This window comes from Pteropus alecto, unplaced genomic scaffold (genome assembly GCF_000325575.1).
Source record: "Pteropus alecto unplaced genomic scaffold, ASM32557v1 scaffold3, whole genome shotgun sequence".
NCBI lineage: Eukaryota > Metazoa > Chordata > Mammalia > Chiroptera > Pteropodidae > Pteropus > Pteropus alecto.
In genome coordinates this window covers 27,497,673-27,515,090 of record NW_006442484.1, presented here as the reverse complement: position 1 = coordinate 27,515,090, position 17,418 = coordinate 27,497,673, and the positions used below count along the sequence as shown (strand labels likewise).

Sequence of the window (17,418 nt, the reverse complement as noted above, 5' to 3'; positions counted from 1 at the left end):
TAGATCTGACATATATAAAGCGAGATTATTTTAATCCATAAACTTGATATGTGACTTGAGGCAAATACTTTTGTTTTTATGACCTCATTTGTCTATTTCCAAAAAAAAAAAAAAATAAAGCAATTGGATTAACTTTCTTTGAGTTCTAAAACAAGAGTCAGCAAACTTTTCTAAAAAGTGCCAGATAGTTAATATTTTAGACTTTGTGGGCCCCATTCATTCTGACACATATTATTTGTTACAATTCATTAAAATTACAAGCAAAAAAACATTCTTAGTTTATGGGGCCATTTTAAAACAGGTGGTGGTCTAGATGTTAGTCCAACCCCTGCCCTAAAATATTATGGTTATCTGATTAATTCCTGGAAAAATATTTCAAATTAATGGACTAAAAAATACCTTCAAGTGCACATAGAAATACTTTCAAAGTAAAATAATAATCATTATAATATAGAGAAACAAAGAAGGAATTGATTGAAATTTTTGCCTAATTTGGAAAATAGATCAATTTGTCATACATTCAATGAAAGCATGTATTTTAGGGTGAGTTTTCAAGAAATCCAGGTGAGTATATCTTTCATTGCCTTAAGAGATAGAATACATATTCAAAAATTACTTGTTAGCTCTATGAATGAATTATCACAATTGTATAAGTTAAATGGCTTGTCTCATCCTTAAGATAATCACAGTCTGAAGTAACCGCATTCTATTTTCTCTAGTATAAATATAAAGAGGTATTTGAAAGGATGAAGTCAGATTTCAAGTATGAAGCCGATTGTCCAATCAATAGGCATTTCAAGTATGCGACTCAATTGATGAATGAGGTACGTGTGACCTGATCCAATTAAGCCTATTCGGTTCCCTTTAAGAAGTTTATAGTTATTTGGTTATAACCTGATATATGAAACGACAGGAAAGCCATTCTAATTATGGATTCAAGATAAAGATTTGGAAAGACTCTAATAATGTCACCATCTGATGGGCTCTGCCAAAAACACAAATAAGAACAAGTGAAGGGACTGTCCAGAGTAGTGTGAGGGCCCCACAGCCACCATCATCTCTGTTTGCACTAGCAAAGGGCAGACAGCCCTTTGGGTGATAAGAGCAAAGAGTTAAAGGATTTCATTGACTATCAGCTCAACTCCCTTAAACATGATATTGTGCAGAGTTGGGAGACACAGAAGTTCGAGGTTGATTTAGGATCCCTTACTAAGGCACAGAAATGCAGTAGGTGGAAGTCACCCCTAGGGGATAGTTGTAATTCAACATTCAATCGTATTTGCCATTGTTACTCATACATTGGTGCAGAGAAGTATCCATTTGTACCCAAAATATTCCTTTATATATTCTACCCAGTTTTTCCTGGAACTATCTGCAATAATTTAAGTTAAAGTTAGCTTAAAATGACTGAAAAAAGTGAGATATTAATTAACTTATGTTTAAATGGTTTTATATTTAATTTCTTATTTTTGGATTTTCCATAGATTTATTTAAATTCAGAATTAGAAAATTAGTAAAATGTATCTAAAAATGTGTAGCCAATGGTATATTTATTTTAATGTGACTTTTTTGATATTTTTATTGTTTGTAAATTTGATTTCATTCATTTTCAGTAGATTTCCAGGCTGGACAACTCTGAAGAATTACTGTTAGTAGCTTCCTAGAATATAGTCTTGATATATTTTGTTTCTATTTTTCAAATTCACAAAGGATTTCCAGGTCTCTTTTATAATCAAATAAATTAACTAGCATTAGAAGATTATTAGAATTTGTTCATAAATGTTCTTTTGGATTCTCACAGCCTTAGAGAGTAGATCTATAGCTTATGAGCACCTTATTTTAAATACAACTTAAGATGCCATAAAACATAACAGTGCTAATGGCATCATATGAAGAGATGGGAAATGTTTAGGTACAAGGTACTCCAAATTTGGTGTCATAAATCAGATCCATCCCAAGCCCCAGGCTTCTGCAAGAGATCTTCCTTCACTTGACTCTCTTTGCCTCCCTGTTTTTATTAACCCGGATGCTTTGGGAGCCCACCTCCCAAAATGACATATTTCTGGCTCTCTGGAGTGTTTTTATCTTGAGACATTTCTATGTAGCCTTGAAGTTGTACTCTTGCTATAATTTGATCTGATGTCTGAGCAGAAAAAATACAGAGCTGATTATGAGCAGCGGAAAGATAAATACCACCTGGTAGTCGATGAGCCTAGACATCTCCTGGCTAAGATCGCAGGCAACCAGATAAGTCAGGTACTGTGATGGGGCTGTTTGGACGGCCCAGGCAGGACTGTGCTCCAGATTTCTCATGAAATGTTGTTCTGTCTGCTGCAAGGATGTCATAGGTTCTGCCTATGATATTGGGATGTCCTGTTTCAAAGTATCTGTCTAGCCACCCAAAGAGCCCATGAGCTATTTGAGTGTGCCAGTCCATGCCATGCTCTGTGTCCTCACATGTGCAGTAGTGAAGATGAAAAGCTGGGTCCTCCTACCCTTTATTCTTCTGGAGACCCTGCTTATAACTTGCATTTGTAAACTGCTAATTGAGTTGCAAAAGCAGAAACAAAGAAACAAATTAATGGAAGGAAAAAAAACAGAATTCCCTACTGTATTTTCGAACTCCAATGATGTCTTCTTTTCTATAAGGCAATTTTGGTGGCACTAGTTATATCATTCCCCATTCATAAGACTATGAATGGTCAACTGCAAGTATTGCAGTCATTTTATGTAGCATTATAATGTATTTTGTGTCTTCATTCACTCGCATATGTGAGCACATAAAGTGAGTCTGCCTACATCTCTTCACTCAGAGGTGATTGGGATATAGAGCCATGTTCTTAAGTCTCTTTTGTGCTTCACTGCTCTTTGCATGAACAGAGAAAATATAAATCTAGTGCCAAGATGCTTCTGAAACAAGGATGTAATGAACTTCTGCGTCCAGATATGTTGACTGCCCTCTACAACAGTTACATGTGGAGCCAGGTAATTTTGGATGTGATGTGAAGAAGAGATTTAGAAGCCTTCGGATTCACATTATGCATACCTTGATTTCCTTCCTCGTCCTTGCTCAAGCTGGTTTCTCATGATAAAGCTGCATAAAAATATCCGTTCCTTGTAAATGAACCCTGGCTGTGGCCAACTGTGATGATGCAACAGCCATCAGCTGTACATCATCTGACACCTTTGAAACTCCTAGTAAGATTAACTGAAACTTTTTCAAACAATTTCCAAATGGATGTAACAGTAACTTACATGTTTCAATATATTCCCCCCTAAAATAAACTCCTTAGAGATTGAAGATATTAATTAGATTCAACAGCTTTTGAAAGACCTGAATACTTAATGTTTTTTCTAATTTGGCCATTATTCAATGGTCACTACCACTGTACCGTTTAGGGAGATGAAGATTACAATACAGCTCTTTGAATATCATGCATACTCACAGCCCCTCTTGAGTTTGATGCTGAATTTGCTAGGTTATTTTTAGCATATCTGTCCTCTCACACACCTGTTAACAACATTGCTGATAACATTACCTTCCTACAAGGTCCATGGAAACACACACCACCACCTTTCCATCATATGCTGAAAAGTAAACTTGAAGCAGCAAAAAACAATAGTGGTAATTGCTTAACTACTAGATACAGTGTTAATAAAATGCCATTATTTTTCCACACACAAAAAATTTTTAATCTATCTTTTGTATTAGTAACTTGTTTTATCATCTTAGTTTGATATCAAATCAACACATGAAATGAGAGGGATGAGGTCTCCCCATGAATATTCTACTTGCCTGCCACTATTTTTGTCTCCTGATATGATCATCAAATAGTTGTGCATGAAATTTTGTTGTGCTGTCTGCATCTGTACTGCTTGAAACAGCTTATGTGCATGAAAAAAGAAAAATCATGGCTTGGAAATTACAAAAAATGAATGTCTTTTTTTAAATGATAAATGCTTTAAATTATATATACTAATTTTTTATTTTACATATGTTTCATCTTTGATATGGAAACATACCTTAAGAAATCGTACGTATTTGATGCAGCATATTGTAAGTGAATAATTACTTGTCAGAGTTCAGAGAACAAGAGTTTAGTCCTGGCTCTGAGATTCAGTCTGTATGTGCCCTTAGCTCAGTCTCTTAACCTTTCTGGGCTTCAATTTCCACATGTATAAAATATATTGAAAATATCGCTTTTATCATTATTATTATTTGCTACTCCATTTCTTGATTGCTATCAAATACAGATTTATATTAAACGTTTTCAATGAGGATTTAAAAAGAAAGCATGACACCGTTCCCCAAATCTGTGGTTTATATAATCTACTATTATATAAACTGTAGGACTCTCTCAAGATGAAAATTAGATTCTGTAAAGCTCTCTCTTCTACTTATTAGAGTTAACTTGTTCTTCTCTTCTACAATTTAGATAGAGTACAGGAAAAAGTACGAAAAATCTAAGGACAAATTTACCTCAGTTGTGGACACTCCAGAACATCTGCGTACAACAAAAGTCAACAAACAAATCAGTGATGTAAGTACAGGAAACACTGAATGGATTCTCAAACTCAGGGAGTATTTGCAAATGTGGTGGGGCCTTTTGGATGTCACAATGTGTGGAAGACTCCACTGCCATTGAGTGGGAGTGAAGCAGTGTCCTGCTATGCTCAGGACTCCTCTTGTACAATAAAGAACTGTTCTAACCAAATTGGCAGACACCCTATTTTAGAGGTGCTGGGGCTTTAGAAAGCGTAAAAGTACCTGTCGAGTTTATAGAATTCTCTTTCCTTTATATACATTCAAAAATTAAAACCCCTTTGAGTTTATATTTTTACATTATATTATAAATTGAGATGCATAACATTGTCTTTCTACTTTTTCATCTCATTTAGATACTTTATAAATTAGAATACAACAAGGCCAAACCCAGAGGCTATACCACAATCCACGACACACCCATGTTGCTACATGTCCGGAAGGTCAAAGATGAAGTCAGTGATGTAAGTACCAGATTAGTTTTGCAGTCCCTCTCATCCTGGCCTCTCTGATGTGATATAACAAACCCCAGTCCACTTATCTATTTCTGCATAACAATCTCCCTAAAACTTAGTGTCTTAAAACATCAATCATCTTTTTTTGTTCGTGATTCTGTGAGCTGACTGGCCATAGCCAAGTGGATCTTCTGAGGCTCAGATGGGCCAGGACATCTGGTTGGCTCACTCATGTAGCTAGTTAGCAATTGATAATGGCTCTGGACTGGGAGCTTAGCTGTTGTATAGACAGGAACCCCTCCATGGGCCTTTCCATGTGATTTGGACATTTCGTAACATAGTGGGTGGGTTCCAAGAGGCTGAAGTAGAAGCTTCCAGACCAGTTAAAGGCTACTCCTAGAACTGACACGGGTCACTTTTGCTGTATTTGACTGGGCACAGTGGATACCCAGGTTCAACAGGTGAAGAAATAAATGCCACTTCCGGATGAATGAATGGCAAGGTCACATTGCAGAAAAAGCATGTAGGGAATGGATATTGTAGAGACCATTTTGAAAAATGAAATATGCCATAAATTCTATTACTACTCTATAAACTTTATCTAGAGGAACAAGGTAGCCATTAAATTCTCACACTGAATTTGAGGAGAAATTATATCCATGAATTTTCAGATATATAGCTAGATTATGGGGTTGGAAACTATCATCATTTTGTTTAAAAAAAATAAAGTATTTCAAAGAACACTAGGGCTACATGGGTACCAGAAAGAATAGTAAAGGCAACTGTGGAATAGTTCATCTGAAATGCCCCAAAGCCTTGACTCTGGCCGGTGCTCAGGAATTCCTTGGCAGATTAGAAAATGTGCTCACAGTGTTGACCGTGAGCAGCTGTGAAAAGTGTTAAATGCATTCGGTGCCTTGTTTATGAAGGCAGACATGAAGAAGAACTTTTAAAAATATTTTGTCATATTTTTCATGTTAAAATAAGTTTTGGTACTTCAAACACGGACATCAAGCATTCATAAACATCTATCAGGTAGATCTTTTATGTGGAGCATCTCACCCCCTCTCACTGTAGAAAAATGAAGCATTTCTGCATCTATTTCCCTGCACTTTCTGACTATAACCTGAGATGCTGACGAAAAATATGGATTTCTAGGCCTTTTCTCCTGAAGATACCGCTTTACTACATCTATGGTTAAGCGCAGAAAATTGTAATTCTTATGATCAAGCAAATTTGGTAGTACTACTAGGCTTCCTTAGAACAGTTTCACTTCAGATTTAACCACATTAAAACCTAGGATCTTTCAGTAATAATTAGTGAGAAAGCCCCGAAGAGGCTCCAGGGCCCTTTTATGTTTAAAATTGAGTGAAGCTAGAATTTCCAGGCGCAGGATGGAGAAACTACCTATTGGGCCCTCAGAGGCAAAGCCTTCCCTGTCCATCTCCCTCCCATTCAAACCCACACATGCCCAAACTTGGTAGATGTGGCTCTAGCAGTGATGATTGTGATGACTGCATCCATCCATCAGTTCATTCATTCATCAAATCTTTATTGGGTTTCTATGTGCCTGACACTAGGAATGAGATGATGAATGACACACAATCTTTGCCCTCAAGGAGTTCAGCTTAATGAAAAGAATAGACAGATACACAAATAATTATAAGACATGATAAGAACTGGAACTGTGGGGGCAGAGAGGGGTAAGACTCATTCATTCTGAGTGGGGAAAGGAAAGCGTCTGTTCCTTCAGCAGTTTTCAAGATATTGTGAACTTAGAATTTTCTGATTTGGAGAAGAGAAAACACACAGGGATGTAGCTGTGTAACTGGCCCTTTCAGCACAAGCTCATGGGACATAAATCCTGTGGCAACACTGGTAAACATACTCAGTGTGTCCTGAAGAGCTGATTTTAAGAGCTGAGATAGGAAAGTGGGAAAGTGCACATCTGCATGGCTGCATGGCTGCATCTGTTATTCACACAGATTTATTCTGTTCTAAGGAACATTGTGTCCTACAGTCATGGTTTAAAGTTCTAGTTTTTTAAAAAGTGCTTAGTAGGCTGCTATAAAAAAAAAAAAATTAACTTTGTCACTGCGTTTCCTCACACAGCTGAAATACAAAGAGGTTTACCAAAGAAATAAGTCCAACTGCACCATAAAGCCAGACGCTGTTCATATCAAAGCAGCCAAGGACGCCTACAAAGTCAACACCAATGTAAGTTCTGAAACTTCCCCAAGCCTAACAGGGTATTTACCAGCTTCTGTAGGACATACAAAAAGACCTTTTTAAACACCTTTTCAGGTAACTGAGCTCCAGTGAGTCCACGAGTTAGGCCCCAGGGTCATAAGTAATGACGCTGAAATCTAAATGCTGCCTTTGAGTCTTACAAAAGAGAATGGGGAAGAGCAAGGGAGGCCTAGCCCATACCATGGATGTTACACCCACTCAGCCCTCATGCTAGGTGGCTGAGAAACTGTAGATTGAGTTCTGAAATGAAAGTTGTATTTTGCTAATTGTCTCAGCATCTTCCATTCTCTTCACCCTCTGTATTCTCCTCCTGCTTCATATATATACCTAGAGCCTGCTTCTTATAGAAAAAAATTTTTTTCAGTTACTTGATGCTGTCAAGAGTTGGCCTAGAACTTCCTCCTGCTCAGATCTCCCTGTGCTGACTCATTTCTTTGTTGTGGGGCATCTTAAAGCCTTGACCACAGAAACATTTTGGTGCATTTAGAGGAATATGAACTTTTAAAAAATACAAATGGTTATATAATGCAACCATTATAACCCAACTAGTGCCCATTAGTGCCAGAGAGAACATGTATTTATTAGGGCTAGAAAACTGAAATGCCTTTAAAGGTTGTTAAGTAGCTTAACGGTGACCTGAGAGTGGATTGAGGGATGGGTAGCAGGATGGATGTGGGAACAAGCAAACGAAGTAAAATGTACACTGTAGAATCCAGGCAGTGGGTGTATGGGCATTCTCTGTAAGATTTTTGCAACCCCCTCAAGGGTTATATGTTTGAAAATTTTCACAGTAGTGTGGGGAAATTTTTATCAAATAGTATACATAGATGCGTGCACTTTTTATGTGTGCAAATTATACCTTGACAAAAAATAGAGAGAAAAGGAGTGAGGAAAGAAATGGGCCTGATAGAGAAGGCTCTTCCAAGAACACTCAAATTATATTACAGACACTTCTGTGCCTCGGATTTGGCCCGGGGCAGCCAGTTTTCCAGCTCCGATAAATGTCTAGGAAGTACACAAACACCTGCAAAGCCAGATGGCCTGAATTTGAATCCCAGCTCCACTTTTTACAAGCTGTCTCACCTTGGGCAGGGTTTTCACCTGTCGATTTTATGCAGTTGTTATAAAGATTAAATGAGTTAATATTTATAAAGCATGGCACAAAATAATTTACTATATACTTCCGTTCTGAATCTTTGGTGTGTGGTTACCATTACAAATATATAAAGTATAATTACACACACACACACACACACACACATATATATATATAAATTAAGCTTGAACTTAATTAGAAATTAGAAGTACTTGACTCTGAAGATAATTAAGCTGCACTGGCAGAGTTAGAAAAATTGTAGAATCATTTCACTCGGAGGCCTTTAAAATGCTCAGCCCCTATTTTGAGACCAAAGGGTCCTACAAGATGACCTCTTAAGTGACTGACTAGCTGCATAAATTGTAGAGAAATTTTAATTGGGGCTCTCTCTTGCATAAAGAACCATGATTTGTTGCATGTTAAAATGCAAGATGAGTTCGTCTGTGCCATATGTGTAGTTAGGAATTCAGCCCACTGAATGGCGTGATTTGTTTTCCTCTTGTTAAAAACAGCTGGACTACAAGAAGTTGTATGAAGCCAACAAAGCCCACTGGAGGTGGATTCCTGACAGACCAGACTTCATCCAGGCTGCCAAGTCATCCCTGCAGCAAAGCGATGTGAGATAAGAAAGACATTCCTGATACCAAAAATATTGACAGTTGTTCATAATAACCACTGTTGTGGGTGTTAACCCTCGCTCATCTTAGATCCAAGAAGGACAAGAGGGTTTGGGGGTGTGAAAGGCAACCTCAGGAAGCAGAATGGGCCACAGATTCTAGTCTTGTGTGACTGGGCCCAGACAAATGGTTCAGAGTCCCGAGGGGTGGGGCTGGGAGCCAGCAGACTGAGGGGGCTTGGGCTTGGCCTCGGGCCTAGAAAGAGCCCAGTGTGCCGTGAGGGGCCAGGAACCCCTGCCCCCATTCCCGTAGCACGCCCTCTTAAAGGGACTCCTTAATCAAATGCCGGCTTTCTCCTGTGCCTGTCACACTTCCAGATTTTCCTCTGCCTCTCTTCCATTACAGTTTGAATATAAGCTGGACCGAGAGTTCCTCAAGGGTTGCAAGCTTTCTGTCACTGACGATAAAGACATGGTTCTGGCCCTAAGGAATTCCTTAATAGAAAGTGACGTAAGTATTCAGTCATTGATGCCTAACCTCACTCAGGGCTGTCTTCAGCAGCACAGTCCCCAGGGGCACCCAAGAAAAGACAGAGGAGGGCTGCTGCTGTAGGAGCTCAGGTGAGGGTCCTGAAATGTGACCCTGCCCCCCACAAACACCAGTGACATGCCAGAACAGGGTGGCAGCAGGGAGAAGCTATTAAATCCAGGTGACTGATCTTGATCTATAACTGCACCACAAGATAATTCACACAGCAAGAATTGGGAATCTGAAGGCCTGGCTGGATTTTACAAGAAAACTAATTCATTTTCGTGGAATCATATTCTTTCTATGCTGTAGTTTCCTCATCTGGAAAGGAGGAATAGTAATGCCTCCTGAAAGTGCTTTAAACTACAGCTATATGTTTAAAGATTCATCACGAAATCCATCCTGATTGTTCTTAAAACCTCAACTTGCAAGAGATAAAGAAATTCCTTTTTGTATATTTTCCAAGATTTCCAAACATCGAACCTTCTATTGAGTTAAATGTTCCTGCTGTGTCAATAATGCTCTTCTCCCAGTTCTATTGACTTGGGAGCTTAATAAAAATATGTAGGAGATCCAGAGGAGCTAAAAATACGTTTTTTTCACCCCTGCAGCTGAAATACAAAGAGAAACATGTCAAGGAAAGAGGAAGCTGCCATGCCGTGCCTGACACTCCTCAGATCCTCTTGGCAAAGACTGTCAGCAATCTGGTGTCTGAGGTAACCCTCCAGCAGCCATATGGCCTTCTTCCATCTGGGGCTAATGCCCAGCCAGACACTCTAACAAGCTCTCTATGGATTCCCTCAGAACAAATACAAGGACTACGTGAAGAAGCACTTGGCCCAGGGCTCATACACAACACTGCCAGAGACGCGGGACACTGTTCACGTCAAGAAAGTGACCAAGCATGTCAGTGATGTAAGTAACCAGCCCCGGGACTCTGGGCAGCAGCACTGCCACTTTACCTTGGAATCCAGCAAAAGACCACAAACTGCCCTTTTGCTTACAGACACTTGCCTTTATGTAACTTCACTCTTACCATCAATACCTGTCTGTAAATTTTGAACTCCGGTTTAATCCTTTAAAGGACCACTCATTATTCATTAGCTTTCGAATTATGGCAACTATAGCAGATGTGAGTGTTGCCCCAGGACATGTTATGTAGCAATATAAGATGTTATTAACCCAGCATTAATAAAGGGAGGAAGTACTGCTGATGAAGACTCACCTCTCCTACCATTAAACTGCTAAACAATTTTAGCGAAGTAAAATCACCGCTTTGAATCTCGGTAATCTCTGCCCACTATGTCCTTATCGGTAATGCTTTAAAAATCATGTTATTATATTTTATGAGCCCTATATATTTTTAAACGGTAGAAATGGTAAATGAAAGAACTTAATTTCCTTGTAGTCAGTTCTCCAAAGATTGGCATGTGGTACAAGTGTTGTTCCAGGACAGAAATGACAGAGAACTGGAATACGAATCAGGGACCCGAGTTCCAGGCTGATGCCAGAATGGGGAGCCGTGGGTTTTCTGGAGCTCTTCTCACAGTTATTCAAGGAAATCAATTCTGTTCCCAGCTTCCTCTGCTCATATACGTAATTCTGGCTCTTTTTAGACAAATTACAAAAAGAAGTTTGTCAAGGAGAAAGGGAAATCCAACTACTCCATCATGCTGGAGCCGCCAGACGTGATGCATGCCATGGAAGTGGCCAAGAAGCAGAGCAATGTAAGTGTCTCCTCTCAGCTCCCTCTCAGAGGCCTGCGGGGCCCGTGGAGCCCAAACTAGTGCATGCAGGCTAGTTCCAGAGAGTGGTCACCCTAACTTTTATATCTGGCAGTTTAAAAGATATGGTGGTAGGGTTAGTTTGGCTTTAATAAAATGATTCCCAGTACTTTATGAGGGCCTTTGGAAAGGTAGCCTATCTCTCAAGTGAGTAAACAATTTTTTTTTCCAATAAAGGTCATTTACAAAAAAGATGCCAAAGAAGGCCTGCATTATACCACAGTGGCCGATCGGCCAGACATCAAGAAGGCCACGCAGGCAGCCAAACAGGCCAGTGAGGTAAGGGTGTGGTTGAAATGTACCTGGTCCCCAGTGGTCACTGCCAACAAGTAGTACGCGGCACCCACCACCTGGAATGTATGTCCCATTTTGGTTTCCTCTGATTCAGGTGGAGTACAGAGCCAAGCACCGGAAGGAGGGCAGCCATGGATTAAGCATGCTTGGTCGTCCAGACATTGAAATGGCCAAAAAGGCAGCCAAACTGAGCAGCCAGGTAACGTAGGACAAGAGATAGCTCTAATGTGAGATTTTAAAAACCTTGCAGGAAGAAGTGATTCCCAGAAGGAAAGTGCAGTATTAGCAACCAAAGAGATATTGGGTCTTTCCTAGCACAGCAAAGGTTTGAAACCTTGTATCATCATAAAAGGGGTGCTAAGGACTTTCTTTCTTGTTTCCCTCTAACATCTCTAGGCCTTTGTTGGTCTCCACTTTTCCATTTATAGGCATCTGTCTGGGTGCCCATATGCTTAACTATCTTTATGTGACAGAAACATCGACTCTTTAGAACCTCTCCCCAGGCACTGAGAGTTCCATCCCAAGGGCCTGATTCATACTTAAGTCACCTATGGGATCTTGTAACATGCAAGAGTCATGAAATTCTAACTGTTAGAACCCAACCAGATGCAGTCGCCTTATTCTTTCACTCAACACACTTTAAGTCACCTATGGGATCTTGTAACATGCAAGAGTAATGAAATTCTGTTAGAACCCAACTAGATGCAGTCGCCTTATTCTTTCACTCAACTCACATGTAAAACACCTGGGCTAGGAAGTAGGGTTGAATAGATGTGCTCAGACTGGCTGTCCATGGATAAATAAGTACAATTTTGGGTGATAAGTGTTTGATCAAGATATGCACAGGGCACTGTGGAGAAATGTTTTATTCTAGCACATTTCATATTATTGAGAAGATGGACTCAGAAGTGTGTTACCCAAACCTGATTGCCACATTACCTAATTTTTCTTCTTAGACTAATTACCTAGAATACCCCTGAGTTACAACAGGTTTTCAGACTTTAGCTCAGAGAACCCCATGATCCACCAGCAGATCTTTCAGAGAGCAAGTTTTAGTCCTGCAGGACTTGAGCTCAAGAATCTCTTATTTCTTCTCCAAGTTAGAGGTCCTACCTTCTTCCTCATTGCTTGTCCTCTCAAGTATTTGTTCGAAAAAATGGGTTTGGGATACATTTGGTTATTGTATGACATTCAGCAATACCACACATGGGATTCCAGTTTTTTGGAAGATATAAAGTAGTAATATCCAATGACAGAACAAGTAGGATTTATGAAGAGACAGAGGTTCAGATGGCTAACAACAAGTAAATATAATTTTTTAAAGGTTTTTTAATTTAAAACACGGACGAAATATTTTTATTAAAAATTAATGGAATTGCATAAGCATTTGAGACCAAGATATGAAATTGCCAACAAAAAACAACATAATCTCTGAGTAATGAAATGTAATAAGAACTTTTTAATGTAGAAAATTTAATATGTTTTTAAATTTCCAAGGTCATACCATTATCAAGTTTAAAACAAAGAAATGGCTTTGACATTGAAGACTGCTAGTTTTTAAAATCTAGAAGATCATATTTCTGATCCTAAGCAAATGCTATGATGTGGAGAATGAGATACGACCAGATCCTTTTTTTGAGCTCACCTTCTTGGGTTTACTTCCTGTGAAAGGCTTGCCTCAAGATTTACAGTTTCATGGTGTGACCCCAGGCCCAGCGAGGCTTCACCTATGTGTATGCCCTCCCCATTCTGACTTTGCTGTCTTACTGGCACTCTAGGCAGAATACCTCAAAGCCCAAAGGAGAGGACATGGGCACGGCGCTGCATCTTATGACACTCCTATGATGAGGCATCTTAAGAAAATTAATGTACTCATCAGCGATGTAAGACTAACATCAGCAAGCCGAGATTTTTGTCTTTCTCTTTTTCTTGTCACCTTTCTTGGCCTTGGTCAGGGGAACTGACCAAGTTGCACTCTTTTCTGTTGATTTTGTGTTGGAATGTGTAGAATGCTGTGGAAATCTGTCAAAGGATATACTTTTGCACACACCCGTCTTTTCCTGCATGAAGTTTTCCCTCTGGAACATGCCACTCAGAACAGGAAGACAAACTAGACTTAGGCATGGCCTCCCAATGCATTTTGGGTTGCTGACACGGATTAAATTAAAAGATGAAATAAAAACAAATGGAAAATCTCATCTCCAGCCACACAAAGAAACCTCTGCTGATTACCACTGTTGATGTTTAATTTAATACATTTAAGACGGGTACTTAACACAGTCCCTCAGTTCATGCATACTATAAATCAACAGAATAGCAAAAAAATTTCTACTTCTTGGGCCTGTTCTTTAGTCATCAGAAGCACTAATTCCCTGAATAGTCGGATGTTAGACCTTTAAATTCAATTAAATTTGAAAGAATAATTGATAAGAATAATTCCTATACTGCATCCAGATAAGCCCATATCTGAACATGACAGGATTATAAACACAGGTGTTACATGGTTGCCTCTCAAGTTTTCATGATTAAAAGAAAGAGAAGGCTTTACCATTTCAAAATGCCATGTATATTTTTACTGTACTTACTGGCTAGTCCAATACTAAGAATTTACTACACTTACTGCCTAGTTCAAGAATTCCTGGAGTCCTGAACCTGGTGTGCATCCCTGTCTTTCAAAATGTAGACTTTAAGAAAATCAACCCAGTCAAAAAGGAAGCCCTTTTTGGGCTGAACTCAGTTTCATATTAGTAGCTGTGTAGGCTGCATTTGCTTGGGGGCCTTTATGTGGAAAAAGGCATAACTTTTTTTTTAAATTAAAATGCTGAAATTTAGGTTGAACTGACATTAACAGAAGAAAAAGAAACTGAAGGGAAACCAATGAAATTGCTGTTCTTTAAATAAATATTTCTTCAGAAATGAGCTATTTCTAAAAGACAGAAAGAAATTTAACTAGTAAGAGAAACAGATTTTACCCTCATCCTAGATGGGTCTTTGCAACTTTTTTTTTTTTCAGTCTGACTCCACACATCTAGTTTATTTGCTTTTCTGTGTTTTACAGCTCTTGGGGTCAACCTTGGTCTTACAAGTTTCTATATCCCTTAGAAAAGGTTTCTTTTTGGTCCAGACGCCAGCTCAGCACCTCTGATTTCTTTAGCAGGCTTTTCATTTCTTTATTTTGAAGATGAATTTTTTTCAGAGAAGAGCCACAGTAGCATTACTTACATTTTGTTTTCCTATTATGTTGTGTTTCTGCTTCCTCCTCTTTGTGTCGGTCTCAGTCTGCATCACGCAGTCCTGTTCTGCATGCTCATTTTTTCTATGCATTCCACTGTAGATTTGTTCGAAATAAATGAGTCCTAACATTTTGAATGCATTTTTCTCTGGGGTGGCAGATTTCACACTTCTCAGCATTTGAGTGGTCTCCTTTTTTGTCTCTTCTTCTGGATATGTAAAGTTGTGGGGAAGAAAAGTAAAGTGATGAAGCATGAGGGGTACCGATTTTAAATGTCTACAGAGTGAAAAATCTGGGTGACGGGATCCTGGTGTGCCAACTCTGAATGAATGAATCTTTCATTTTACCAGTAAAAGAAATTCTAGGTTTACCGGAGAGTCAAATATTGCCTTTTTAGCTGGCTATCATCTAGAGATAGCTCATTTTTCATCCTAGAGTGAATAACTAGAGGAGTTCACTTTCTAGACCTAATCTTAGAACACTCTTGACAAAGACATTAGTCTGTTTGTCAGTAAGGAAATGTTCCTGTCACTTTCAACTTACTCTGTTGAATTTTCTTATAAATAAACATCTTCTTTAGCTATTTTAGACTAGGCATAATGACTGTCTCTTCCTTTCATTCAATCGAATCACATTTATTGAGCAACTATTAGTGCCAGGTGTTGTGCTTATTATTAAATTGAAATAATTTAGTCTTTTACTTAGTCTTACTTTTATGTATCCTAAAAGTATATTTAATCTTATTTTTTCATCATTCTAAAGTATCTCACTTATTTCTTTCTTCTAGCCTGAAGTCATATAGATGCCATTAACTCCCCAAATCTGTTCTTTTTCACTCAGAAGCTATGCTATTTTTTGTCAAGTTTAAAAAATTAAAATGATGTAGTCCAAGTATTATTTTAAAATAACAATAAATTCCCCTAATTTAACAGATTTGTAACTTCTCACTTTTCTTGATCATCCACAACCCCTCTTGGAACTCCTTGCAATAGACCTAAATTGCTTTAAGTTCTGCTAGGTAGGAAGGCCAAAATGCTCCAAATCAAATACATCAGATTACTTTTCTGAGTTTAGACTAAAGCCTTTTCCCACTTATTTTTATTTTGCATTAAAAAGACGTGATTATCTTTCATAACTCTGGATAATATAAATCTGAGCAAGGCAAATACTCTACCACTGGATCTGATTCTTGTTCAACTGTTGTCCCAATGTAATTATTAATAGTGCCCCTTTTACTATTAAAAGTGTCCTGGTTTGAATAATAAAGTATATGATCACTTTGTGTGTAACGCATATTCTTTTGCATTTAGATTTCCTCCATTCTCAGTCTTAAAATTAATTTATGTTCAAGAATAATTTGGATTTTTGCATTTGTCATTAGGTGAAATACCGAGAAAATTTTGACAAAGAGAAGGGCAAGACACCAAAATACAATCCAAAAGACAGCCAGCTCTACAAAGTCATGAAAGATGCTAATAATCTTGCAAGTGAGGTATGTTTTTTTAATTGTGGTACAATATATAACACTAAATTTGCCATTTGAACTGTTTTTAAGTGTATAATTCGATAGTATTAATTACACTCACGATTTTGTTCAAGTACCACCACGATTTCCTAAAGTTTTTCATCATCCCAAATAGAAACTCTATATTAAGCAAACAACTCCGCATTCCTCTGACAACCCAGACCTTGGTAACCTCTAATCTACTTTCTGTCCCTATGAATTTGCCTATTAGAGATTTCATATAAGTGGAATCACACAATATTTGTCTTTTCTTTTGTCTGGCTTATTTCACTTCGCATAATGTTTTCAAGGTCTATCCATATTGTAGTATGTATCAGAACTTTTTATGGCTGAATAATACTCCATTGTATATATAAACCACATTCTATTTATCCATTCATCTGGTGAAAGACACTTGAGTTGTTTCTACTTCCTGGCTACATGAATAAGGAATGATTTTTCATCACCATCTCCAGCATTTGCTACAGGATGGCTTTAAAATGGTTTCCATTTGTGTTTTCCATTTCTTATTAATGTGATTCTCTTTTTTTTCCTTAACATGCAGGTTAAATATAAGGCCGACCTGAAGAAACTTCACAAACCTGTGACTGACATGAAGGAATCTCTAATAATGAATCATGTCCTGAATACAAGCCAACTCGCCAGTTCTGTAAGCTCAGTCATTTGCTCCAGAAACAGCTGGTTTCACCCATGGCAACTAAATTCCTTCTCTGAGCTCACATGAATCTCCATCTCTGCTACTGAGACACTAGATCTTTAGAAAGCTCTCTCTTGTTTCAGTGCTCTCTTCCAAACTACATTAACCTACCACTCCTCCACTGATTGTAACACCTCTCGAAATATAAAAATGCTCCTATTTTTAGGATATTTAAACCATTTTGTTTTTCTTTAACCAATCCCTTTCCTCCTTCTAAGGACATAGAATTACCGTTTGGAGTAGTTTCTTCCACTTTTAACTTTTCACATCTAAAACCTACTTTGAAATAAGCCAAATAACCTAAGTGTTTACTGACAATGCTGAATATGGATCTTCATCCTTTGAAACTTTTTCTTAACCCCCTATTTAGTGTTTGCTAATTTTAATTTGGTCTTGA

At 38.2% G+C, this 17,418-nt stretch overlaps 1 protein-coding gene across 1 annotated transcript in view; it reads left to right on the top strand.

Annotated features, from left to right (window-relative positions):
• The window catches only part of NEB (nebulin), a 193,484-nt gene that overhangs the window by 149,404 nt on the left and 26,662 nt on the right, over positions 1-17,418 (top strand). The window contains exons 114-127 of the mRNA XM_006921066.2: positions 720-824; positions 2,152-2,256; positions 4,437-4,541; positions 4,900-5,007; positions 7,111-7,215; positions 8,857-8,961; positions 9,367-9,471; positions 10,101-10,205; positions 10,294-10,404; positions 11,106-11,216; positions 11,451-11,552; positions 11,662-11,766; positions 16,181-16,291; positions 16,869-16,973. Coding sequence (XP_006921128.1) covers positions 720-824; positions 2,152-2,256; positions 4,437-4,541; positions 4,900-5,007; positions 7,111-7,215; positions 8,857-8,961; positions 9,367-9,471; positions 10,101-10,205; positions 10,294-10,404; positions 11,106-11,216; positions 11,451-11,552; positions 11,662-11,766; positions 16,181-16,291; positions 16,869-16,973 — 1,488 coding nt within the window. The remainder of the gene's footprint in view (positions 1-719; positions 825-2,151; positions 2,257-4,436; positions 4,542-4,899; positions 5,008-7,110; positions 7,216-8,856; positions 8,962-9,366; positions 9,472-10,100; positions 10,206-10,293; positions 10,405-11,105; positions 11,217-11,450; positions 11,553-11,661; positions 11,767-16,180; positions 16,292-16,868; positions 16,974-17,418) is intronic.